Source organism: Pristiophorus japonicus, chromosome 15 (assembly GCF_044704955.1).
Source record: "Pristiophorus japonicus isolate sPriJap1 chromosome 15, sPriJap1.hap1, whole genome shotgun sequence".
Classification (NCBI taxonomy): Eukaryota; Metazoa; Chordata; class Chondrichthyes; family Pristiophoridae; genus Pristiophorus; species Pristiophorus japonicus.
The window spans coordinates 69,821,757-69,849,338 of record NC_091991.1 but is presented as its reverse complement, the minus strand read 5'-3'; the positions used below and the strand labels follow the sequence as shown (position 1 = coordinate 69,849,338).

Here is a 27,582-nt window from a genome sequence, read left to right as displayed (position 1 = left end):
ACTTCATCTGCCATGCATTTGCCCACTCACCTAACCTATCCAAGTCACTCTGCAGCCTCACAGCATCCTCCTCGCAGCTCACACTGCCACCCAACTTAGTGTCATCTGCAAATTTGGAGATACTACATTTAATCCCCTCATCTAAATCATTAATGTACAGTGTAAACAGCTGGGGCCCCAGCACAGAACCTTGCGGTACCCCACTAGTCACTGCCTGCCATTCTGAAAAGTACCCATTTACTCCTACTCTTTGCTTCCTGTCTGACAACCAGTTCTCAATCCATGTCAGTACACTACCCCCAATCCCATGTGCTCTAACTTTGCACATCAATCTCTTGTGTGGGACCTTGTCGAACGCCTTCTGAAAGTCCAAATATACCACATCAACTGGTTCTCCCTTATCCACTCTACTGGAAACATCCTCAAAAAATTCCAGAAGATTTGTCAAGCATGATTTCCCTTTCACAAATCCATGCTGACTTGGACCTATCATGTCACCTCTTTCCAATGCACTGCTATGACATCCTTAATAATTGATTCCATCATTTTACCCACTACCGATGTCAGGCTGACCGGTCTATAATTCCCTGTTTTCTCTCTCTCTCCTTTTTTAAAAAGTGGGGTTACATTGGCTACCCTCCACTCCATAGGAACTGATCCAGAGTCAATGGAATGTTGGAAAATGACTGTCAACGCATCCACTATTTCCAAGGCCACCTCCTTAAGTACTCTGGGATGCAGTCCATCAGGCCCTGGGGATTTATCGGCCTTCAATCCCATCAATTTCCCCAACACAATTTCCCGGCTAATAAGGATTTCTCTCAGTTCCTCCTCCTTACTAGACCCCCCGACCCCTTTTATAACCGTGCACTTGAGGTCATTTATTTCCATTTAAAACATGGACTAAAGTGTTTCATTTCTTTATTGATCATACAAGAGGAATTCAATTTTGTCGAATTTATTTTACCAAGAATATTTTATATTAAAGTAGATGGAAGTGGTTTTAATCATGAAAGAGGTTTGATCTTGAGAAGAACTAAGACGTGGAGTTTAGCATATCGGAGCAACAACGTAGAGTGACTTGACTTCACGTGGCTGGGCTGTTTAACTCAGCTGGGTCACTGTAAGTATACAAAGTGTGGGGGCCAATAGAGCGTACGAGCAAATCAAAAGACAAGTGATTTATTCATTTTTTTCATACACCCCCCCAGAGGTCAAATCTCAGCATCATTGGTGGAGGCCTGGAAACAGGCTGCCCATGCAATTGACTGTAGTTGGTGTATGGGGGCATTAAACGATGAAGTTTACCCAATAACATTAAAAAAGATAGATTTGGGCATTTCAGAATTGCTTGTAAGTGGACTCCCCTGCATTGGGTTTAGGTTGTGCCTAACAATAAAGCCAAGCTGATCTTAACTATCAGCTTTCATATTCTCTGCTCTCTGACTATTCGTGACTTTACAGCGACTGTTCCGAAGTGTCAGCTGTCAAAGAATGACTGTGCTCGTTTTGTTTCCATCAAACAGAACAAGAGTTGCATTTGAAGTCAAGTTACAAAAGATGAGCAGGTCAACAGATTTACGAATTCCTTCTTCTGTCTGTACAATGTTCAATATGCTTGTGGATGCCAAGAAACAATCTACAAAACTGTGCATTTTAGAAGGTGCACAAGAGGTAGGCATTAATTGTCATTTATTGTTTCACTTCTGTTTGTGTTTTCCATTGCATTTGCATTGAGTGTTTTACAGCTTTTACAAACAGCTCTTTTCACTTGGATTTAATTCATCAAATGTTTTACTAATGTTTATTTCAAGGCATTTACATCTTGGGTCATCTTGGAGAGAGAGAGGTCCTACTAGTAGCCAACTCTCCCTCCATAAAGGCCCCAATCACTTGTCTCTTGGTAATGAATAACGACTTGTGATCTGGGGTTGGTCCCTGGAGGAGAATACGTTCATTTGTGTTATATATTATACTGCCATGCCATGATGTCATTTCCCCAGTGGTACTGTTTCCAGCAGCAATACCAGTTTAGGTTCATTATTTAAAGTGAAGCCAGAATCGTATCCTTTGGTCTGCTTTACAGGCAAACATTATGCAGGTAGCTGGCCTCAATGTGATCCCAGAGTAGAAATCATTCTTCATACAGCAGAAGAAAAGTCCTGGATGATTTGAAGCTGCATACTTAAAAAAAAAATGATCTTTAAAATGAAGTTAAATAAAAAATCTCAAATGCTGTATAATTCCACCTTTAGTGAAAACCATGTACTAATGTCAGGGAACAAATTACAGAAGGAGAAATGAGAAAACTTCAAGTATATTATTTAGTGTATTGTCTCACCATTAACAACCTATTCACAAAGTGACAGTCATTTAAAATGTTTTTAACTTGCTATTTAACAGTGATTAGTTAGCTTAACACATAATGGAAAATGTTTTGCAGTATTTACTAAGTGACCTCTTTATGTTTGATCAAATGTTTTCCCCATTATTATAACAAAACCAAGGGAGCATTCGATTAAGATCAGCTTTTTGCTTTCTGGCAAATACAAATTGAACTCAATTCAAAAATACGAAAGGACCGCATCAGACCCTGATTACCCCACACATGATTTCCTATTCTCAACCATCCTGTGTGAATAGGCATCATGTAGGGGACACACACCTCCCCACAGGAAGAGAAGGCCGGAGGGAGAATCACTCTGGGCTTCCATTGCACATGTTCTAATGCCTCATTTCAGAACATTGGTAGAGGGCTGGCTAAGGGCACTCCCTATGGTCTGAGATGGTGCAAGATCCAGGGAAATTAAAGAAAGAAAATTGTCTTTTTTCCAAAGAACGTAGTTTATGGTCAGATTATTTTCCAAATCAGTTTCAAGTTTGAAAAACAGCGCTATTTTACAGTCATTGGGGCCGAAAATGCCCCTTTCTATAAGGCCTGAGGCGGCCATGGGTCGGTGTGGACTGGCCACCGAGTCTCCGCGAAGGGGCTACCATTTTTTATGACCCCCTTTACTTTTGGAGCGGTGTGGGGTCTGCTCCACCCATTTTCCCGCCGTGTCGTGCACGCGCCACCCCATATCGACCGGCGGCAACCCCTTTCCGAAATTGGCCCGCGAGAAATTGCCCCTTTTCAAAAATTTGCCCGCGAGAGCGGCATCACCGCCGGTCGGTACCAGTGACAAATTTTTGTGTTGGTTTGGTGGTGTTCCACCCTTCAAGGGGAGATGGCGCTGCCAACGACTCCGTGTTATTTTTTTTTATCGGCCGACTGCCAGGTGAGGCCGAAAATTATGCTCACAGCTTCGGCCGGGCCACCAACAGGCAGCCTGGCACTCCCTCTTGTGTGCCAGGCCACTGGCCCGGCCAATACCCTCCTTGGTGGCCCAGTATTTGCTACTAAAGTGGCTGCAGAGTTTGCAGTGGTCCTCCTTTAACTGAAGGGGAGAGACGTTGTGATGCACCAGTGCCATGACTTGTAGCGTCGGCCACTGCGACCCGACTGCACTTCCGCCCCGATAATGAGGTCACGTCCGCCCCAATGATGAGGTCACTTCCACCCCGCTTCCAAAAAACCCACAAGTTCTGAATTTCTCTGAATTGTCTGCCCCATGCATTGGGGCAGAAGGAACCCTTCGAGATCAATAGGTGCGCCCCATTTTGGGTGGAGGGCAATTTCGGCCCCATTCTCTTTTCTGTCCTTGGTACATCAAAATAGCAAAACAATTGTTCAACTCCACAGCACATGGGGTCCAACACAGTTTGTTTTCCTTGCTTATGTACCTGTTGGGTGGAACTGAATGTATGTCATCCAGTTTTCGCATTTGCTTGGCTTCTTAATGTCACCATTTATGATTAATTTATTTTTATTTTAAGACATACCCACCTGGTTTGCAGATTCGCTTGAATGTTGATTTAATCATTGTCCTTTTGCTTCTTCCTGTGATCTGCTTTGTTTTCTTCATTTATGTTTCCCATCTCCAGTTCCAGTTTAGTAAGCAATGGGTAAGTGTTGGCTTTGATTATTTATTTATTTATATCCCATCTTCTTATAAAACGGCATCTTTTTTATTTAAGTGCTCAGTATGACCTCTAAACGTGGGTGGGAACTTCAGCTTTAACTGGCCATAGGAAATGTTGGGGTTTCTGATGGGATGATTCGGAAAGTGACACACATCAAGAAAGCTCAGACCACCTGACTTTCACTGAAACTGAATACCAAAGACATTGCCAAAACTGAGGCCTAAGCACTTGTTTTTAAGTTTGAGCCTGGTGTATTTATTTTTTAACTGGTGTATTAAAACTATGTACTGGTACGCAAAAGGTGCAAAAATAATAATAGAAATTAACCAATGTACAACAGTGATTTTTTTTCTTCATATTTCATAACACACGACTGAAAGGAGTTGTTTCCTTTATCCAGCGCCGGACAGAAGTTATACTGAGAATAATAACCACAACAACCACTTGTATTTATATAGCGCTTTTAACATAGTGAAATGTTCCAAGGCGCTTCACAGGAGTATTATGAGATGAAAAATTTGACATTGAACCGCATAAGTAGAAATTAGTGCCAAAGCTTGGTCAAAGAGGTATGTTTTGAGGAGCAGCTTGAAGGAGGAAAGAGAGGTTTAGGCAGGGAGTTCCAGAGCTTGGGGCGTAGGCAACAGAAGGCACGGCCACAATGGTTTAGCAAATATAATCAGGAATGCGCAAGAGGGCAGAATTAGAGGAGCATGGACATCTCGGAGGGGGGGGATTGTGGGGCTGGAGGAGATTACAGAGATAGGGAGGGGCGAGGCCTTGGAGGAATTTGAAAATAAGGAAGAGAATTTTGAAATTGAGGCATTGCTTAACCAGAAGCCAATGTAGGTCAGTGAGCACAGGGGTGATGGGTGAGCAGGACTTGGTGCGAATTGGGAGACGGGCAGCCGAGTTTTGGATCATCTCTAGTTTACGTGGAGTAGAATGTGGGAGGCCAGCCAGGAGTGAGTTGGAATAGTCAAGTCTAGAGATAACAAAGGCATGGATGAGGGCTTCAGCAGCAGATGAGCTGAGGCAAGGGCGGAGACGGGCAATGTTACACAGGTGGAAATAGGCAGTATTAGTTATGCTGCGGATATGTGATTGAAAGCTCATTTTAATATAACACCAAGGTTGCGAACAGTCTGGTTCTGCCTCAGAGGTTGCGGAGAGGGATGGAGTCAGTGGCTAGGGAACGCAGTTTGTGGCGGGGGCCGAAAACGATGGCTTCAGTCTTCCCAATATTCAATTGGAGAAAATTTCTGCTCATCCAGAATTGGATGTCGGACAAGCAGTCTGACAATTCAGAGAACGTGGAGGGGTCGAGAGAAGTGGTAGTGAGGTAGAGATGGATGTCGTCAGTGTACATTTGGAAACTGACACTGTGTTTTCTGATGATGTCGTCAAGGGGAACATATAGATGAGAAATAGGAGGGGGCCAAGGATAGATCCTTGGGGAACACCAGAGGTAATGTTGTGGGCGTGGGAACGGAAGCCATTGCAGGTGATTCTCTGGCTACAATTAGATAGATAAGAATGGAACCAGGCGAGTGCAGTCCCACCCAGTTGGATGACGGTGGAGAGGCTTTGGAGAAGGATAGAGTGGTCAACCGTGTCAAAGCAGACAAGTCAAAAAGGACGAGGAGGGTCATTTGTGACTTTGATAAGAGCCGTTTCGGTAATGTGGCAAGCGTGGAAACCGGATTGGAGCGATTCAAATATGGAATTGCGGGAAAGATGCGCACGGATTTGGGAGGCGACAACACTTTCAAGGAATTTGGAGAGAAAAGGGAGATTGGAGATGGGACGGTAATTTGGAAGGATGGAGGGGTCGATAGTTGTTTTTTTGAGGAGAGGGATGATGATGACAGATTTGAGGGAGAGGGTGATAGTACCTGAGGAGAGAGAACCATTAACAATGTCAGCTAACGTGGGAGCCAGAAAAGGAAGTTGGATGCTCAGCAGTTTGGTGGGAATAGGGTCAATGGAGAAAGAAATGGGTCTCATGGACAGGATGAGCTCGGAAAGATCATGAGGGGAGAGCGACGAGAAACTGGAGAACGATGTGACGTCAGGGCTAGGGCAGGGGGCTTTCTTTGAGGAAGTTTGACCTGGTGAGCTAGGGGAAGGAAGGGAGGAGGCAGAGGCAGCTGAACGGATAGTCTCAATTTAGAAACAAAGTCCATGAGCTCCTCGCAATTATTGTAGGAGGTGAGGCTGGAGACTGGGGAGAAGTGTTTAAAAAGATGATTAGCAGTAGAGAATAGAAGCCGGGGTTTATCTTTACACTCCAGAATGATTCTGGAGTAGTGAGTGATTTTGGCAGACGAGAACAGGACCTGACAGTGCTTTATGTGGTCCAGTCAGATCTGGCGGTGTTGTCCGCCATATCCAGTTGTCCGCCATATCCAGTTGTCCGCCATATCCGTTCACGTCTGCATCCCTTGGGCTTAAGGGAGCGAAGATCATGGCTATACCAGGGGAAATGGCCAGGGTGAGAGAGAGTAATAGTTTTGACAGGGACTGGGGCATCAAAAGTGGTGGTGAAGGTGTGATTGAGTAGCTTGGTAGCTGCAGAAATGTCATGGTGAATGGAAGGCCAAAGGCTGGACAGTTGGGAGTTGATGAGTGCAGTTGTAAGAGAGTCGGGAGAGAGTTTTTTCCAGGGGCGGATGCAGAAGGAGTTAGGGTTGGGGGTGGAAGGGAACGTGGGTGGAGAGTGATACGAGCAAGTGGTCAGAGATGGCATGATCTGCGATTGACACGTTGGGAGCAGCGAAGCCACATTACATTCCTGTGCCATGTACATAATAACCGTGTGTATCTGTGTTGTACAGAACTCCACTTTGTCTCAATCCTGTCCCATCATCAACAGGTCTCCCTTCCTTTTTCTGCAAAGCTTTCTGGGTATGGTGGCCTCATTGTGAATTTGGCATTTTAGTTTCTTGAAGCTGCTCTGCAGAATTTGTCATAGAACAAATTAAAACTATGAAAATCATTTTACAGTTGCTTATTTTAATAAATGTGTAATTATATTTAGAATTTTGAAATGTCAAAATGTACATTCTTAGATTTCTTTCGGTTTAGTGCCTTTCTTTTTCGCTTGGCATTGATATCAAGCACTCCTAGGCCGGGTACGTCATAAGTGAAGCACAATTGAAGCTTCCTTACCCAACTCAACATCATGGGCCCCAAGTTTCCACATGATTTGCTCCTGATTTTTAGGAGCAACTGGTGTAGAACGGAGTATCTTAGAAATTGGAATTCTCGTCATTTAGTTTGCTCCAGTTCTAGTCAGTTAGAACAGTTTCACTTTGGAACAGAATTTAATTTTCAAAAGGGAGCGTGTCCGGCCACTTACGCCTGTTTTCAAAGTTTTGTCAGTGAAAACTTACTCCAAACTAACTTAGAATGGAGTAAGTGAAGATTTTTGTACGCTCGAAAAAACCTTGTCTACACTTTAGAAAATCAGGCGTAGGTTACAAATCAGGCGTAGGGAATGGTGTGGGGGGGGGGGGGTTTAAAGGGAAGTTTACAAAAATTAAACACTTCAGTTTTACAAATAAAGAGCCATCATCAATAATAAATGATAAATACATCAATAAATCAACCAATAAATCAATCAAAAAAAATTAATAAGAAATAATTTTTTTTTTTAAATCAATAAATAAAACATTTTCTTCTTACCAACTGCAGCACCGGGAGCCCTCCAACAGCGTGCTGGGATGCCCCCCCCCCCCTCCCCCAGTGTGTCTCTGTCAGTGTCTCTATCTCTCGGTCTGTCTGTGTGTGTCTCTCATTCTCTGTCTGTCAGTGTCTGTGTTTCTGACAGCGAGGGGAGGGGGAGGAGGGGGGTAGAGGGAGAGAGGGGGGGAGCAGAGGGAGGGAAGGAGGAGGGATGGGGAAGAAGGGGGAGGGATGGAGGAGAAGGGGGGGAGGGATGGGGAAGAAGGGGGAAGGGGGGAGAAGGGGATAAAGGGGAGATGGGGGGAAAGGAGATGGGGGGAAGGAGATGGGGGAAGGAGGAGATGGGGGGGAAGGAGGAGATGGGGGGGGGAAGGAGATGGGGGGGCGGGGGAAGGAAAAGGGGGAGGGAGGCTGAACGGGCCGGGCAAGAGACTTCGTGGAAGGGCCCATCCCCAGCACCAGATTTACAGGTAGGTGGCGTTGGGTCGGGTCGGGAGGGAGGTCGGTTTGGTTCGGGTCGGGGGGAGGGAGGGAGAGGGAGGTCAGGTCGGGGATAGGGAGGTCGGGTTGGATCCAGTCCGTGGGCAGGGGCGGGGGGGAGCGGGAGTCGGGTCCAGTCGGGGGGGCGGGGGGAGAGCGGGAGCGGAATCCGGGGGCGGGGGGGGGAACGGGTGTCAGGTCGGGTCAGGTCCGGCGGGGGGGGAGCCGGAGCCGGGTCGGGTCAGGTCCGGGGGGGGGGGGGGAAAGCGGGAGCGGGAGTCGGGTCGGGTCCAGTCGGGGGGGGGGAGCAGGAGTCGGGTCGGGTCCGGGGGGGGGGGGGGGGGGGGGAGAGCGGGAGCGGGAGTCGGGGTGGGGGGGGGGGGCGGGGAGCGGGAGTCGGGTCGGGTCCAGTCCGGGGGGGGTGGGGGGTAGCGGGAGTCGGGTCGGGTCCGGGGGGGGGTGGGGGAGTGGGAGCGGGAGTCAGGTCGGGTCGGGGTGTGGGGGGGAGCGGGAGTCGGGTCGGGTCCAGTCCGGGGGGCGGGGGAGCGGGAGTCGGGTCGGATCCTGGGGGGGGGGGGGGGAGTGGAAGTCGGGTCCGGTCCGGAGGCAGGAAGCGGGAGTCGAGTCGGGTCAGGAGGAAGCAGGAGCTGGCCGTGGGAGGAGCCTTATTCACGCAGCCCCAGTGAGGCCATTGGGCCAGGGCTAGGGGCTGCGTGCTTCGGGCCCCTCCCACACAGTTTCGGGCGCCTGGAGCTACTGTACTTGCGTGCCCACTGTAGCGCGCATGTGCAGAGATCCCGGCACTGTTTTCGGCGCAGGGACCTTGCTCCGCCCCCTACAGCTCCTGCTGCGCCGCGCCGAGGGCCAGAGGACCTGCAGGGAGGTGGAGAATATGGAGGTTTTTTTTAGGCGCACTTTGTGACGCGAAAAACGGGCGTCCAGGTCAGGACTGCACCATTCTAGGCACGGCTCGAAACTTGGGCCCCATATCTTAGTCTCAAATTCAGAACATTCCTACGCTGTGCCTACATGTTACCACTTACTGCACAGTACCTATGGCCTCTCTGAGTAATGTGGGCAGTTTTCTGTACACATGATAGTGCTTTGAGACTTCCACAGCTCATCTAGGACCCTTACAGCAATCATGAATGATGAGATGGTCATGCCTTCAGTTTGGGCTAGATTTAACTCTCAGTCATCGAGGAAAAAGGATAGTTTAGTTTCCCCAATTTTTCTCTCGATTGTTCTAAAGATGCTGATTCGTGCCTGGTCCATGCTAAGTTGGCTGCTATCAAGTACGATTAAAGTAGGGCTCAACAAATGGCTTCAGCCCCTGAGATTTGGGGGACAAGGGGAAATCAGACAGCGTGCCTACTCCTGATGATATCCGTTGATGCCTGCTGGAAAGTACATGTGTGCGTGCCTGCATATATGTGTACATTGGATCAGAACAGGATTAGGATGGATTATGGGTGCTAGTAACCCTTCAGAACCATCCAAGTCATTTGAACATGAGGGGTATCACAATCCTGTTTTTATCCGATGCCCACACACGCATGTTTTCCAGCAGGGCTAGTGGGTAACAATTAGGACCAGGGATGCTGGAAAATTTCCCACTTCCTAGTCCAAGATGATTGAGATCAATCGTGGTGCTCCTACTTGCACTTTGAGCTTACATCAGTACTGGCTAGGACTCAAGTCCAGGCCCTTCTGGATGTGTGGGTTAGTTCCACACCATATATCCTGGTGCATATATCCAGCGAGCTGTTGGGCATCCCTTTGTCCTGCATGCCACCTCTTCTGACATGATATAGAAAGAGTACGCATATCAGCAAAGTTCACAGATAGTTCCAATAGATGTGGAAAAGAGATTAAGTATTTAGCAATGAAAAAATGCTTTTAGAGGGGAAATGTGCAGAAGAAAATTTAGCGAAAGAAAGTTTAATTTTTAACTTGTAAAAGTTCAGTACTAGGATGCAATTTATTGTGATATTTCACTTTGTTTTAAAATTAATCGTAAAGGTTGGCTTCATTTGTGAGTCCTAATCCTGTGGAAAGTTTTGTAGCTAAGCTCAAAATGAGTAGTCCATTACTGTGTTATCATGATTTCAATGCACTGCAGGAAGGAGAAGCGATAGCGCTGAAAATAAGCAGTGTTTCAATTCAGATTTGTCCGTAAGGCAACAGAATGTGTTTAAAATAACTAGGCGTAGGCCTGTGCAGTTGGAGTGTAAAGTGAAACAAAGAACAACTAATATGTCCTTACTATACAGTACAAATGCACACGAGGCCCATACTAGAGAGAAGGTTACTCTGTGACCAGTTACCTTTATTAGCCAGCACTGAAGTGGAGAAGATGGGTGGAGCTTCCCTTTTATACCTGAAAGTCCAGGTTAGGAATGTCTCCCACAAGTTCACCACCTAATGGTCAGTGTTCTCACGGTGTACAACTTAGGTCAGTTTATACATGGATTACAATGATAGTTGAATACATGATATCACCTCCCCCCCAAAGTCTTATTGGGAACACAGGTTAAGTCTCTCTGGTGGTTTGCGCTCCCTTGTAGAGCGCCTGAGTTGGGGCTCCGGTTGTTGGGCGCTGGCCTGAGTGTCTGCTGTTTGCGGTGCCTCAGACCTGTCCGGACTGCCCACAGTGACTGGGCTCTCCTCCACTGGGTTCCGGTGTTCGGTCACCTGTGGTGGAGTGAACTCTACATCATGTTCTTCCTCTGCTTCTTCTATGGGGTTGCTGAACCTCCTTTTTGTTTGATCCATGAGCTTGCGGCAGATTTGTCCATTGGTAAGTTTAACTACCAGAATCTTATTTCCCTTTTTGGCAACCACAGTGCCTGCGAGCCATTTGGGCCCTGCAGCGTAGTTGAGGACAAAGACAGGGTCATTGACATCAATACATCGTGCTCTCGCATTCCCGTCATGGTAGTCACATTGTGACCGACGCCTGCTCTCAACAATTTCTTTTATGGTGGGGTGTATAAGGGATAACTGGTTTTGAGCGTCCTTTTCATTAGCAGCTCTGTGGGTGGAACCCCTGTTCGCGAGTGTGGTCGGGATCTATTGGCCAACAGGAGGCGTGATAAGTGGCTTTGTAGGGAACCCCCTTGGATTCTGAGCATCCCCTGTTTGATTATCTGCACTGCTCGTTCCGCATGGCCGTTTGAGGCCGGCTTGAACAGTGCCGTTCTGACATGGTTGATACCATTTCCTGCCATGAAGTCCTGGAATTCAATACTTGTAAAGCACGGGCCATTGTCGCTGACCAAGACGTCCGGTTGACCATGGGCGGCGAACATTGCCCGTAGACTTTCTATCGTGGCAGAGGATGTGCTTGAATTGAGAATGTCACACTCGATCCATTTGGAGTAGGCGTGTACTACAACCAAAAACATTTTTCCCATGAAAGGACCTTCGTAGTCCACATGGATGCAGGACCAGGGGCTAAGGGGGGCCTCCCTGGGCGCACGTGTTGCACGTGCGAACACAAAGTTCCAGGTCTGCATCTATCCCTGACCACCAAACGTGTGACCTGGCAATTGCCTTCATCATGACAATGCCCGGGTGCTCATTGTGGAGTTCTCGGATGAAAGCCTCTCTGCCCATCTGGGGCATGACTACTCGTTTTCCCCATAGTAGGCAATCGGCCTGAATCAAGAGTTCATATTTGCGCCTGTGAAATGGTTTAAATTCCTCAGGGCATGCCCCGTACGTGGCTGCCCAGTCCCCATTCAGGACACATTTCTTGACTAAAGACAGTAGCGGGTCTCTATTTGTCCAGACTTTGATCTGACGGGCTGTCACGGGTGAGCCTTCGCTTTCAAAAGTTTCAACAGCCATGACCATCTCAGCAGCATGCTCGGTTGCCCCCTCGGTGGTGGCTAGTGGGAGCCTGCTGAGTGCATCGGCGCAGTTTTCAGTGCCCGGTCTATGCCGAATTGTATAGTCATAGGCGGCTAACGTGAGTGCCCACCTCTGTATGCGGGCCAACGCATTTGCATTTATGGCCTTGTTGTCGGCCAAAAGGGACGTTAGGGATTTGTGATCTGTCTCCAGCTCAAATTTCCTGCCAAACAGGTACTGGTACATTTTTTTTACTGCATATACACATGCAAGCGCTTCCGTTTCTACCATCCCGTAGCCCCTTTCTGCCTGGGACAGACTTCTGGAGGCATAAGCTACCGGCTACAACTGACCATTGGCATTGACATGCTGCAACACATACCCGACACCATAGGACGACGCACCGCACGTTAAAACAAGTTTCTTACATGGGTCATATAGCGTTAACAGATTGTTGGAGCATAACAAATTGTGTGCTCTATCAAAAGCCCTTTCCTGGCTGTCCCCCCAGACCCATTCGCGACCTTTGCGTAGGAGCACGTGTAGCGGCTCTAACAGCGTGCTCAATTTGGGAAGAAAGTTACCAAAATAGTTCAGGAGCCCCAGGAACGAACGCAGCTCCATCGTGTTACGGGGTCTGGGTGCTCTCTGGATCGCTTCCGTTTTGGACACAGTAGGTCTGATCCCGTCTGCTGCTACCCTCATCCCCAGGAATTCTACCTCTGGAGCTAGGAAGACTCACTTCGCCTTTTTCAGTCACAGACCTACCCGGTCCAGTCTGCGTAGCACCTCCTCCAGGTTGTGGAGGTGTTCTTCAGTATCGTAACCCGTGATGAGGATGTCGTCTTGAAAAACCATCATCCTTGGAATTGACTTGAGGAGGCTTTCCATGTTTTGTTGGAAGATTGCGGCAGCCGAGCGAGTCCCGAACGGACATCTATTGTACTCAAACAACCCCTTGTGTGTCGTGATGGTGGTCAGCTTCTTCGACTCACTCGCCAGCTCCTGGGTTATGTAAGCTGAGGTCAGGTCCAATTTTGAAAAAAGTTTACCACCGGATAGCATCGCAAAGAGGTCCTCCGTTCTCGGTTGCGGGTACTGGTCTTGGAGTGACACCCGATTGATGGTAGCCTTGTAATCACCACATATCCTGACTGACCCATCCACCTTGAGCACCGGCACAATCGGGCTCGCCCAGACACTGAATTCGACTGGCGAGATGAGGCCTTCCCTCAGCAGGCGGTCCAATTCGCCTTCTATCTTTTCCCGCATCACGTACAGCACCGCTCTCGCCTTGTGGTGTACTGGCCTGGTGTCCGGGTTTATGTGAATCACTACCTTGGTCGCCATGAAAGTGCCAATGCCGGGTTGAACTAGTGAGTCAAATTTGTCCAGGATCTGTGAGCATGATATTCGCTCCACAGAAGAAATTGCATTGACATCGCCCCATTTCCAGTTCATGACAGCAAGCCAACTCCTCCCCAGTAGTGCGGGACCATCCCCCGGGACAATCCAGAGTGGCAACCTGTTCTCCGAATCTTTGTGGGTCATGACTACCATGGCGCTGCCTAGCACCGGAATGATCTCCTTTGTATATGTCCATAGCTGTGCGTCAATCGGCAATAATTTTGGCCTCCTGGCCTTGGACGCCCACAACCTTTTGAACTGTTTGATACTCATCAGGGACTGGCTGGCCCCCGTGTCTAGCTCCATTGATACTGGGATGCCATTGAGGAGCACTTTCATCATTATCGGTGGCGTCCTGGTGTATGAACTGTATATGTGCTCCACATGAACTCACTGAACTTCAGCTTCCAGCGAGTTCCCCCAGTGTCCATTTGGCCTCGTAGGGCTTACATCGGGCCCGTCCTCCTCGTACATGAACCTGGCTGCAGGCTTCCTGCACATACACGCCAAGTGACCGCTGACGTTGCAGTTTCTGCAGGTATATTGCTGATACCTGCAAGCTCTGGCTGGGTGTTTGCCTCCACACCTCCAACATGAGCCATTGTTGGAAACAAAAGGTGCATTACCAGTTGATCATCTCTGACTGTCTCTGTAACTATCCTTAAACGCACCATTGACAGGTGTTGGTGGCCGCATTGTCCCTTGCAAATGCATGAATCGCCGTTCAGCTAGCCATTGTCTCTGTTGAATTCCTCCTTTGGGTTTGACTACATGCTTGGGCATGTCTGATTGCCCCTGTCTGCCTGGAGAGCTCTGTGCCGCGTTAACAATGTTGACTCCCTGTCCATTTGCTGCATTTAAACCAAGATTTTTGTCAAACATCATTCTGGTCTCTTCCTCCCCTGAGATAAATGTCTGGGCCATCAAAGCCGCCGTTTCCAGGGTCAAGTCTTTGGTCTCAATCAGTTTCCTGAAAACCCCAGCGTGTCCGATGCCCTCAATAAAAAAGTCTCGCAGCATCTCCACTCTGCATGCCTCTGGGAAGTTACATAGGCTCACCAGTCGCCGGAGATCTGCCACGAAGTCTGGAACGCTTTGCCCTTCTCACCGCCGGTGCGTGTAAAACCAGTGTCTAGCCATGTGCATGCTGCTTGCCGGTTTAAAGTGTTCCCTGATCAACTTACTGAGCGCTTCAAAAGTCTTTTCCACTGGCTTCTCTGGCGCTAGAAGGTCCTTCATCAGGGAGTACGTCCTGGATCCACAAACCGTCAGGAGATGAACCCTGCGTTTGTCGGCCGAATCCTGTCCCAGCCATTCCTTAGTGACGAAACTTTGCTGTCGTCTCTCAATAAAATCATCCCAATCATCACCAACACAGTACCTCTCATCTGTGCTGCTAGTGGCCATGCTCGCGTGGTTTAAATCCCAGTTTCTCGCCGCCAATAATATGTCCTTACTATGCAGTACAAATGCACACGAGGCCCATACTAGCGAGAAGATCACTCTGTGACCAGTAACCTTTATTAGCCAGCACTGAAGTGGAGAAGATGGGTGGAGCTTCCCCTTTTATACCTGAAAGTCCAGGTTAGGAGTGTCTCCCGTAAGTTCACCACCTAGTGGTCAGTGTTCTCACGGTGTACAACTTAGGTCAGTTTATATATGGGTTACAATGACAGTGGAATACATGACAACAACAATGTGTATTTGTATTATGCTCCTCGTGTACAAGAAACATCTCCGAGCGCTCAACAAGACAGAAAGGTGGACACGAGGCTGAAAAGGAAGAATTAGCGAGGGGGAAATCAAAGGCACAAGCTGAGTGAAAGGTTTTTAGGAGGCTTTTGAAGGCAGTGGGGGGATGGGGTGGGTGTAGCTAGGCAAAGTGGTTTCTGGAGAGAATTCCAGAAGGCATAGACGCAGTGTCTAAATGATCAGGCTCCGATTCTACAGCACAGAGAGATTGGGAACAAGCGGCTGATTGGAGACAACTATTGACTAGATTACCAATTTGTGGAAAGGGTAATGATTTTGCTCTTAAATGTTTTGGACCACTATAATTAAGGAATGATGGCAAAGTTAAATGGCAACAGAAGAGTTTTAGTTTTTCAATGTACACTCCTGACAACCATATCTAAGGCCATACTATAATGTCCTTGAATTTTGACGAGTTAGCCCTTACAAGTAAAATTCCCTACAACTGACAGTGGAGACCCCGGAGGAAATAATGTTGCTGCCGTTAATGAAAGATGGAGCCATTTAGGGTATTTATTAATCACAACAATTTGCAGCCCAGCAGTTCATAAAGAAGAAGGAAGAATACAGTTCTTGGAGAATGCTTTATTCGGCTGCATATCACCTGTTAATTTGTTACTAACCTTTCTGCTTTGTTGACAGAAAAAAAATTAATTTCATCTTAAGTTAAATTTATTGTTAGCAAGAATTCTGTTAACCCAAGTGAACTGCTGCTTGCTGTGTGAATGCATAGTCCCTTGTGTAGCTAACAATCAGGGCCTCTTTTTTCACAGAACAGCTTAAATGACTTATGAATGAGAGTTGTCAGACATAAAATGTTGCATTAATTGAATCTTCTCCTAGCCTTTCACTCAGCCAACTGGATGGGTCTTTAGAAAAAGCACATGGCTGTCCTAATTGCAATGAAGCCGACAAAAAAGTATCCTTCACATTCCTGTGCCTGAATGAGGTCTACAACTCAATTCACTCAAATAATAGACCTATTAGCTGCTTAACGCGACAGTGTACATGGGAAGCTTTCTAGCACTGAATGTAAAACAGCATTGGGTGGGGAGATTGTGTTCAAGATTTTCTATTTGAAGTCCCCCAATTATAATTTTTAATTGTGTTTGAGGTAGAACAAGACATTGTTTTCACAATCGTTCCTTTTTTTTTCTCTGTCAAGTTGCAAGACTTTATTCTCTTTTTCAAATTACAGCAGCAGTATCACTCAAAGATCGATGATTTGATTGAAGAAACCTTCAAAGAAATGATTTCCCTCCTGGTTTCAAAGGTAAGAGATGGTTTGAGGAACTCGCCGATGTTCCCCTTGAGTGTTGGGAAGTGTTTGATCGCACTACACTATCCAATCGATGCGAAGGTGCCGGGAGTTTCTGTTTGCGCCTGACCACCGCTTAGAGATAAGGTGATGTCAAGTCACCTCATGGATTAAAACCTGGACACGTTGTGGTTCATTGTGGGCCTTTTTCAGCCTTCAAAACACCCGCATTTCTGCCCGGTAACCTCTGTACAATAAACTGAGAGAATTTCACTTTTTCTAATTTCTACAGCCACAACAAACGCCATGAATTAATCAAATCGGGATCATTTCTTGATTTTCTGTTTATTCTAAAAATAATATTGTCGTTTACTGTTTATCTTTCAATGACTGCATAAATGGCACACCAGTTATGGATACTTTTAATCATCTGGTTGTGATAAGTCAAAGAGCGTTCATTCTTCCTTTTTTCTAGGCCCAAGGGCAATCAATAATAATATCTGATTTGCCCAGCATCAAATGTAGTGGGGCCTACTGTGATTTAAATTTCCCCTCACACTTTCTTCTACAAGTAGATGACTACAGTGCGGACTCTCATTTTAATGCAACATCATGTCATTTTAATAACCCACAAACCTTTATCAGAATCACACCAAGCAGTATGCCCCTTTCAGAACATAGGGGCCATTTAGCCCCTCAAGCCTGGTCCCCCATTCAATGAGATCATGACTCATCTGTGACCTGACTCCATATACCAGTCTTTGCCCCATATCTCTTAATACCTTTGGTGAATAAAAATCTATCAATTTCAGATCTTAAATTAAAAATTAATCTAGCATCAATTGCCGTTTGTGGAAGAGAGTTCCAAACTTCTCCCACCCTTTGCGTGTAGAAGTGTTTCCTAACTTCACTGCTGAAAGACCTGGCTCTAATTTTTAGACTGTGTCCCCTTGTCCTCGACTCCCCAACCAGCGAAAATAGTTTCTCTCCATCTACCCTATCAGATCCCCTTAATATCTTGCATACTTCGATCAAATCACCCCTTAACCTTCTAAATTCTAGGGAATACAACCCTAGTTTGTGTAATCTCTCCTCATAATTTAACGCTTGGAGTCCAGGTATCTTCCTATTAAATCTACGCTATGCTCCCTCCAAGGTCAATATAGCTGCCTTAAGGTGTGGTGCCCAGAACTGCTCACAGTACTCTAGCTGTGGTCTAACCAGAGCTTTGTATAGCTGTAGCACAACTTCCACAGCCATGTATTCTAGTCCTCTAGATAAAAGGCCAACATTCCATTAGCCTTTTTGATTATTTTCTGTACCTGTCTATGATATTTTAATCTATTTACATGGACCCCCAAGTCTCTTTGGACCTCCACTCTTTCTAGCTTTTCAACATTTAGAAAATACTCTGTTCTATTCTTTTTAGGTCCAAAGTGGATTTTATGCTTCCATCTACACTGCTTACAATGCTGCCTATCATTGGCAAACATGGATATATGGCTTTCTATTCCATCATCTGAGTCGTTAATAAATATTATGAATATTTGAGGCCCCAATACAGACCTTTGCAGGACGCCACTAGTCACATCCTGCCAATTAGAATACCTACCCATTATCAACACTCTCTGTCTCCTACCACTCAGCCAATTTCCTAATCATGCCAATAATTTGTTGTTGATTCCATGAGCTTCAACTTTAGCTAACAGTCTCTTATGGGGGACTTTATCAAATGCCTTCTGGAAGTCCATATAAATAACATTCATATACATTCCCCTGTCCACTATTGTAGTCATCTCTTCAAAAATTTCAGTTAGGTTTATCAGGCATGACCTACCCTTTACAAATCTGGCTCTCTCTGGTCATCTGAAGATTTTCAAGGTCTTCAGTCACCTGTCTTTAATTATAGGTTCGAGTAATTTCTAACAGATGTTAGGCTGACTGTTCTATATTTCCCTTGTTTCCTTTTCTCACTTTTCTTAAATAGCAGAATGACATGCACAATTTTCCAATCTGAAGGAATGGAGCCCGAATCGAGAGAACTTTGGAAGATTATAGTTGGGCTAACCGGAATGTTCTTACCTACTTCCTTTAGAACCCTGGGATGAAAATCATCTGGGGACTTGCCACTCTTTAGTGCCATTATTTTCTTCATTATTGTTATTTTGTTTATGTTAATTTTGGTGAGACCCCGTCCCTGATTCACTATTAGTTTCTTTGGGATGTTCGGCATGCTATCCTCTTCCTCTACTCTAAATACTGACGCAAAGTAATTCGTCAACATGTCCACCGTTTCCTTATTTTCATTTACATGGGCCCTGAAATTGTGGTCTCTCTAAAGGTGTACTCTTGGAGTACTCCGTTGTAATCCATTTCAAAGTTCCCACAACTTTCAGGAACACATGCGCAAAATCCATAACTTGCACACCTTGACAAATCATCCGAATCGACTGTCATCATCATCATAGGCAGTCCCTCGGAATCGAGGAAGACTTGCTTCCACTCCTGAAGTGAGTTCTTTGGTGGCTGAACAGTTCAATACGAGAGCCACCGACTCGGTCCCAGGTAAGGCAGATAGTCGTTGAGCGAAGGGATGGGTGGGACTGGTTTGCCGCACGCTCTTTCCGCTGCCTGCGCTTGATTTCTGCATGCTCTCGGTATTGAGACTCGAGGTGTTCAGTGCCCTCCCGGAAGCACTTCCTCCACTTAGGGCGGTCTTGGGCCAGGGACTCCCAGGTGCCAGTGGAGATGTTGCACTTTATCAGGAAGGCTTTGAGGGTGTCCTTGTAGCATTTCCGCTGCACACCTTTGGTTCATTTGCCGTGAAGGGGCTCCGTCCAAGTAGAGCACTTGCTTTGGGAGTCTTGTGTCTGGCATGCGAACTATGTGGCCTGCCCAGCGGAGCTGATCGAGTGTGGTCAGTGCGTCAATGCTGGGGATGTTAGCCTGGATGAGGATGCTGATGTTGGTGCGCCTGTCCTCCCAAGGGATTTGTAGGATCTTGCGGAGACATCGTTGGTGATATTTCTCCAGCAACTTGAGGTGTCTGCTGTACATGGTCCATGTCTCTGAGCCACACAGGAGGGCAGGTATTACTACAGCCCTGTAGACCATGAGCTTGGTGGCAGTTTTGACGGCCTGGTCTTCAAACACTCTTTTCCTCAGGCGGCCGAAGGCTGCACTGGTGCACTGGAGGCAGTGTTGGATCTCGTCGTCGATGCTTGCTCTTGTTGATAGGAGGCTTCCAAGATATGGGAAATGATCCACGGTGTCCAGGGCCGTGCCGTGGATCTTGATGACTGGGGGGCAGTGCTGTGCGGTGAGGACAGGCTGGTGGAGGACCTTTGTCTTATGGGTGTTTAGCGTAAGGCCCATGCTTTCATACGCCTCAGTAAAAACATCGACTGTGTCCTGAAGTTCAGCCTCTGTATGTGCACAGACGCAGGTTTCGTCCGCGTACTGTAGCTCGATGACAGAGGTTGGGGTGGTCTTGGATCTGGCCTGGAGACGGTGCAGGTTGAACAGGTTCCCACTGGCCTGTAGTTTAGTTCCAATCCAGCGGGGAGCTTGTTGACTGTGAGGTGGAGCATGGTGGCGAGAAAGATTGAGAAGAGGGTTGGGGCGATGACACAGCCCTGTTTGACCTCGGTCCGGACATGGATTGGGTCTGTGATGGATCAGTTGGTAAGGATAACGGCCTGCATGTCGTCGTGGAGCAGGTGGAGGATGGTAATGAACTTTTGGGGGCATCCGAAACGGAGGAGGACACTCCATAGACCCTTATGGTTGACAGTGTCAAAGGCCTTTGTAAGGTCGAAGAAGGCCACGTATAAGGGCTGGCGCTGTTCCCTGCATTTTTCCTGTAGCTGTCGCGCTGCAAAAATCATGTCCGTTGTGTCCCGTATGGGACGAAATCCGTACTGTGACTCCAGGAGGAGCTCCTCGGCCACGGGAAGAAGACGATTGAGGAGGACTCTAGCGATGACTTTCCCAGTGGCTGATAGCAGTGAGATTCCTCTATAGTTGCCACAGTCAGACTTGTCCCTTTTTTAAAGATGATCACGATTACAGCATCTCTGAGATCCCCTGGCATGCTCTCCTCCCTCCAGATGAGAGAGATGAGGTCATGTATTCACGCCAGCAGTGCCTCTCCACCATACTACAGTGCCTCAGTGGGGATTCCGTCCGCATCCGTAGCCTTGTTGTTTATAAACTGTCTTATGGCTTTTTCTACCTCGTGCAGTGTTGGGGTCTCACTGAGGTGGTGGCGGGTAGCATGCTGTGGGATGGAGTTGAGAACACTCAAGTCAAAGGCAGAGTCTCGATTGAGGAGATCTTTGAGGTGCTCCTTCCAGCGGGCCCTGACTGCCTCGGTGTCCTTGATGAGTGTTTCCCCGTTCTTGGCCAGCAGTCGGGTGGGGCCTTGGGTGTTTGGCCCATAGGTGGCCTTGACTGCGATGAAGAATTCTCACATATCATGGCTGTCAGCCAGTTGTTGTATCTCCTGTGCTTTCTCCATCCACCACCTGTTCTTTAGGTCCCGGGTTTTTTTTGTTGGACCTCAGCCTTGAGCCATCTGTAATGTAAAATGAGTATCACTGGCACAGAGTTGGGCTATTTGCCCAGCAATTACCAAATAATTCCTATGGCTGATAAAAACAGGCGTGAAACCTGCTTTCATCAGCGAAAGGGTTTGTATAAGCCTTAAATCAAACATTTAAAAATCAAAAATGATGCACATACACTTTAAATTAGTTTATGCAAATATTGACCTGGATTAAGATGATTAAAATTATTTATCAAAAAGGTTAAATTTTTATTGAAGTTGCTGCAATGAAGGGACTTATGAATAAAATTGAAATTCAGTACATTTTTATTCATTAGAATTGTGTAAATTGTATAATTATTTGGGGATTCCATTGCGTATCATTAGGGGATTCCTTTCGTAAATGACTGCAGTGGAATCCTTCTTAGTGTTTGGAAGACCAGGCTCATGTGATCTCCGGGACGCTTCCGAACTGCCTGCGTCTCTCGGATCCATGGGCCTTTATGCTGACATCTGCCTGGAGGCCCAAGACCAGAACTCCCCACAGCCTGCAGTTAGGTTCGGTTTTATTACGCGTAGTCCAGAGGTATGCCTCCGAGCACAAATTCTACTCCAATATCACTGTTACAAGTTTTCAAGTGGGCCACATTGCTTCTGACCATCTTTTTTCCTAATATAATTGTAAAAAGAATTGCGTTGATCTTGATATCCCTTGCAAGTTTCTTTTCATACTCCCTTTTTGTACCTCAGTTACTATCTGTTTTGTCATCTTTTGTTGTTCCTTGTATCTCTCCTCGTTGCCAGGATCTGTGCATTTGTTTGTTTTTTCTTTTAGCTTTGAAGAATCATAGAAATTTACAGCACCAAAGAAGGCCATTCGACCCATTGTGTCTGTGCCTGCCGGAAAAGAGCTATCCAGCTCAACCCACTTTCCAGCTCTTGGCCCGTAGTCTTGTAGGTTATGGCACTGCAACTGCATATGCAAGTACTTTTTAAATGTGATGAGCATTTCTGCCTCTACCACCCTTTCATAAGAACATAAGAAATAGGAACAGGAGTAGGCCATACGGCCCCTCGAGCTTGCTCCGCCATTCAATAAGATCATGGCTGATCTGATCATGGACTCAGCTCCACTTGCCCGCCCACTCCCCATGACCCTTATCCCCTTATCATTTAAGAAACAGTCTATTTCTGTCTTAAATTTTTTCAATGTCCCAGCTTCCACAACTCCCTGAGGCAGCGAATTCCACAGATTTACAAGCCTCTGAGAGAAGAAATTTCTCCTCATCTCTGTTTTAAATGGGCGGCCCCTTATTCTAAGATCATGCCCTCTAGTTCTAGTCTCTCCCATCAGTGGAAACATCCTCTTTGCATCCACCTTGCCAAGCCCCTTCATAATCTTCTAGGTTTCGATAAGATCACCTCTCATTCTTCTGAATTCCAATGAGTAGAGGCCCAACCTACTCAACCTTTCCTCATAGGTCAACCCCCCACCCCCGGAATCAACCAAGTGAACCTTCTCTGAACTGTCTCCAAAACAAGTATATCCTTTCGTAAATATGGAAACCAAAACTGCATGCAGTATTCCAGGTGTGGCCTCACCAATACCTTATATAGCTGTAGTAAGACTTCCCTGCTTTTATACTCCATCCCCTTTGTAGTAAAGGCCAAGATATCATTGGCCTTCCTGGTATGCTGTACCTGCATACTATCCTTTTGTGTTTCATGCACAAGTACCCCCAGGTCCCGCTGTACTGCGGCACTTTGCAATTTTTCTCCATTTAAATAATAACTTGCTCTTTGATTTTTTTTCTGCCATGACCTCACACTTTCCGACATTATACTCCATCTGCCAAATTTTTGCCCACTCACTTTGCCTGTCTATGTCCTTTTGCAGATTTTTTGTGTCCTCCTCACACATTGCTTTTCCTCAGGCAGTGAATTCCAGACCCCCACCACCCTCTACATTAAAAAATGTCTCAACTCCCCTCTAATCTTTCTACTAATTACTTTAAATCTAAGCCCCATGGTTATTGACTCTCTATTGGGGGGAAATAGGTCCTTGCTATGCACTAGATCGCTCATAATTTTATACACCTCAATCTAGTCTCTCCTCAGCCTCCTCTGTTCCAAAGAAAACAACCCCAGCCTCATAGCTAAAATTCTCCAGTCCTGGCAACATCCTGGTAAATTTCCTCTGTACCCACTCTAGTACAATCACATCTTTCCTGAAATGTGGTGACCAGAATTGTAGCTGTGGCCTAACTAGTGCTTTATACAGTTCAAGCATAACCTCCCTGCTCTTATATTCTATGCCTTGGCTAATGAAGGAAAGTATCCCGTATGCCTTCTTAACCACCTAATCCACCTGCTACCTTCAGGGGTGTGTGGATATGCACTCTAAGGTTCCTCTACACTACTAAGTATCCGACCATTTATTGTGTATTCCTTTGCCTTGTTAGCCCTCTCCAAATGCATTACCGGATTGAATTTCATTTGCTATTTTTCTGCCCACCTGACCAGTCCATTGATATTTTCCTGCAGCCTACAGCTTTCTTCCTGACGATCAACCACACGGCCAATTTTTGTATCATCTGCAAACTTCTTAATCATGCCCTGGACATTGAAGTCTAAATCATTGATGTATACCACAAAAAAACAAGGGACCTAATACTGAGCCCTGCGGAACCCCACTGGAAACAACTTTCCAATCACAAAGCATCCGTCAACCATTACACTTTGCCCACCCATGTGGTCCTTACCTCTTTAGTCGGCCATTGCTTTTTTGGGGGGCAAATAGAGCTCGTTCCCTTTAGGGATATAAATGGGTTCTGTATCACATTATGTTATTTTTTGAACATTTCCTACTAACCTTCAGTCATTTTACCCATTAACAGATTTGGCCAACTTACTGTGGACAGTCTCTGGGGCTGAAATTCAGGTGCGCAGAAAGCTGGCCCACCTATCAGTTTTTAGCTGGTATTCACCGCTGGAACTCTTGGTATGGTGAGTAGATCCATTTTCAGGACGTTGAATTTTTTTCAAAGTCCTACAGGAAATGGATTCTAATGGGGCGGGCCTTAGACTCAAAGCGAAAATGGGTCGGAAGGCCCACCTACTGTTGTCAATCAGCGTGGCGACATCACCACGCTCTCTCCCCTCCGTTAAAGGGGAGAGATGCGATTATTTTTTAACTTTGGCCACTGGGCCATCAAGGAGGGTTTCGGCTGGGCCAGCAAGAGGGGGTGCTAGGCTGCTCGTTGGCAGGCCAGTTGAACCCGAGGCAGTATTTTGCCAGTTGATCGGCAAGTCGGCCAGCAAAAAGTCTTGCACTACGGTCGTGGAAGTGGGCCCTCCCCTTTAAGGGCGGCCGCGCTGCTGGCCCGCAGCCACTCTGCAGAAGTGCACCGACAAAGAAACCTGTTGGGGGCACCATGCAGTGTGGGATCCAAGGAGTGAGGTGAAAATCGCTGGGTAAGTATTTTTATTGTTTTTTTATTGATTTTATTGGCGGTGATACTATTTGGCAGTATGGGGTCCAGGCCGAAAAATCCCCGACCTGAATTTAGGTTGGGTTAGCCTGTTGAGCCCAAAGTGGCGGCCATTCGATTTTTAGGAATGGTCGCCGCAAACGGGCATTAACGGGTCTCTTTGAGACCCTGAATTTCAGCCCCTCTGTCTCATCCCATTGAAGTCAGCCTTACCTAAATCTAGAATCTTGGTAGTTGTTTCACATTTTTCCTTTCAAACACTTCAACATATTATGATCACTATTAGATAAACGCTCACACACCATTAGGCTGTCAGCTATATCTGGCTCATTCCTCCTTACTAAATCTGATATATGGCCTGCCATCTTATTTGTTCAGGGACATACTGTTGCAAAAAACTATACTGAACACGCTCAAGAAATTCACTTCCTTTCTGTTATGAACTAGTCTGTTTATCACAATCTATATGAAAGTTAATATCTCCCATTAAAACCACTCTACCTTTACTACACGCTTGCCTAATGTCTGCATTTATACATTCTACCACTTCACAGCTGCTACCAAGGGGCCTGAAAACAACTCCCACTACAATTTTAAGTCATTTTCTATTTCTTAATTCTCCCTAAAAAAATCACCACTGCCTCACTTATCATTGAAGTGATTTTATCCTTCATCACTAAGGATGCCAGCATTTGAGCCTGCAGCAGTTAATGTTCTTGCATTGTTTATAGGCCAGTTATACCACTGTTTCTTCATCTATGCAGAGAGGTTTCATTATACATTGGTGCCACAACGGGTTATATAACTGAAATCAGCTTGGTCATCTTGTTGCGGACCAATCTTGCTGAAGAGATACAAGACTACCTCCAGATAGCACAGTCTCACATGCTTGCATCAGGCGCCTTACAGCTGCAACTTGCTGCAAAACAACTATTTAAAATTAATTTTGATATTTAGAATGTTAGAGGGTCAAACCTCTCATCGGCTCTCTGCTAACTTTAAAAATGTAACTTACTGATGCTCACTGTCTGGGCTGGCACATGAAGATAGGCCATTTGGCTTGATTACTGGGGAGGTGTTAGCGCACAAGGAACTGTCCATCAACACCCCCTCCCACCCCCACCACCCCCAACAAAAGTCAGTATGCAACTTGTATTTGTTTAGTGCCTTCAACATAGAAAAATGTCCTAAAGTGTTTCAGAGACCTGAGGAAAAAAATGGATGCCAAGCCAAAAGAGGAGCTGTTAGGGGTGAAGTGATGGGTTTTAAGGAAGGCCTTAAAAGAGGTGAGAGAGGAGGAGCAATGGAAAGGTTGAGGGAGGAAATTCCAGACAATTGAATCTGGACGACTGAAGACATAGCCAGCAATATGAGGCAAAAGGAAGGTGGAGATATACAAAAGACCAGAGTTGGAACAACAGAGAGTTTATTGGGGGACTGTAACACCGGAGAAGGTTACAGAGAGGGGGAGGAGGTTGGCAAGAGGGATTTAAAAACTAGGATGAAAATGTTAAATTTGAAGTGTTGGAGGACTTTAAGAAAAATTGGGGGTGATTGGTAAGCGGGATTTGTTGAGGGAAAGGATAAGAGAAGCTGAGATTTGGATGAGTTGAAATTTATGGAGGATGGGAGAGCATTGGAGTAATCGAGATTGAAGGTGGCAAATGGATAAATGAAGGTTTCTGTTGCAAATGAAGTGAGGTGGGGTGGAGGTGGATGGTGTTATGAAGTTGGACATAGGCAGTCTTTGTGATGGAGAGTATATGGGGTCAGAAGGTCAGTTTGGATTGAATAGAATGCTTAGGTTGCAAACAGTGTGGATCAGCCTGTGACAGTGGCAGGAGAGAGAGAGCTGGAGTGAGTGGCGTCGGTCAAAGACGATACCTTCAGTCTTGCCAATGTTTATCTGAAGGAAATTACGTCATATCCATGTTGGACAAGCAGTCTGACACACAGAGGCAGCGGAGGGTTCAAGCGAGCAGATGAAGGAGCAGACTGTCAGGAAGAACAACCTGTCTTGACCGTCTGTAATCCCCCTGAGGTTCTTGGCTCTTCAATTTGACACTCGGTCTGAACATTCTTCTCCCTGTATGTCTGACTGTGGCTGCAGGTTATTATCCCTCTGCCTTGTGTCCAGGCACCATTGTTACTCCAAAAACATAGCAACTGCAGAAAATATGATGGGTAAAAAGACAAGTGAGCTGAGTACTGTAAACCAATACAAACTGAATACTAGGAAATTAGACATGAGGCTCGGTAGACACAGGCAGCATACAGCACTTCTCTCATTCTGTTGCCACTGACTCAAAAATGTCTAGAATGTGTGTGTATATATGCAGTACACATGGTGAGGAACCATAAGGTAGGGGATTTATTCCTGAGTGGGGTAACTCCATGTTAAATTTTAATCAGTGTCAGATCATATTCCACAGCTCATCCTTATGTATTTTATTTAAACCATTTGGTAACTAATTAAAATAATAAAGGTTTGGACGTATCATTCATTCCCATCCCATATTGCTGGCATACACATCATGTATGTACTTTCTGTGTTGTAGGAACCTGTTTGCCACTGAACTGTATAATTTACAGCTCCTTATGGTTATAACATTTTCTCCCCCCCTACCTCCCCAAGTTTGTGTTCATACTGGAAGGTGTACTATCCAAATTGTCAAGATATGATGAAGGAACCTTCTTCTCCTCAATACTGTCGTTCACTGTAAGTAATCTGAGTAATTATTGCATATTTTCTATGAATAGCTTACTGCAATTGCACTAATTGAATGGAAACAAAAGTAGTCCTGAAATAAAACATTTGCTTTATTCCTTCTCACGGAATCTGAATTCTATTGGACCAAAGGCAGCTCTCCAGTTCTCAAGCGAGGATGCTGGAGCCATTTAATTCGAACCAGAGAGTTGCAGGTGCCACATAGGTTTCCCAATCTGGATCACCAGATTCAGGCCGCCACAATATCGGGCAGCCTCTGAGCGAAGTAGGCCCGGGGTTGGTGAGAGGAGCCTGGGGTGGCAGAGACCCAGATTATTTTGTGGGGCCAGTAGAACATCCTCTTGGCCCTCCGAAA

At 46.3% G+C, this 27,582-nt stretch overlaps 1 protein-coding gene across 8 annotated transcripts in view; it reads left to right on the top strand.

Annotated features, from left to right (window-relative positions):
• The window catches only part of cadps2 (Ca++-dependent secretion activator 2), an 863,559-nt gene that overhangs the window by 743,876 nt on the left and 92,101 nt on the right, over positions 1–27,582 (top strand). For 6 of the 8 annotated variants that reach the window (XM_070900582.1, XM_070900581.1, XM_070900579.1 and 3 more), the window contains 4 exons: positions 1,527–1,674; positions 3,985–4,005; positions 16,403–16,477; positions 27,135–27,218. In XM_070900582.1, coding sequence (XP_070756683.1) covers positions 1,527–1,674; positions 3,985–4,005; positions 16,403–16,477; positions 27,135–27,218 — 328 coding nt within the window. The remainder of the gene's footprint in view (positions 1–1,526; positions 1,675–3,984; positions 4,006–16,402; positions 16,478–27,134; positions 27,219–27,582) is intronic. The other 2 variants (XM_070900583.1, XM_070900585.1) reach the window with 1 other exon arrangement.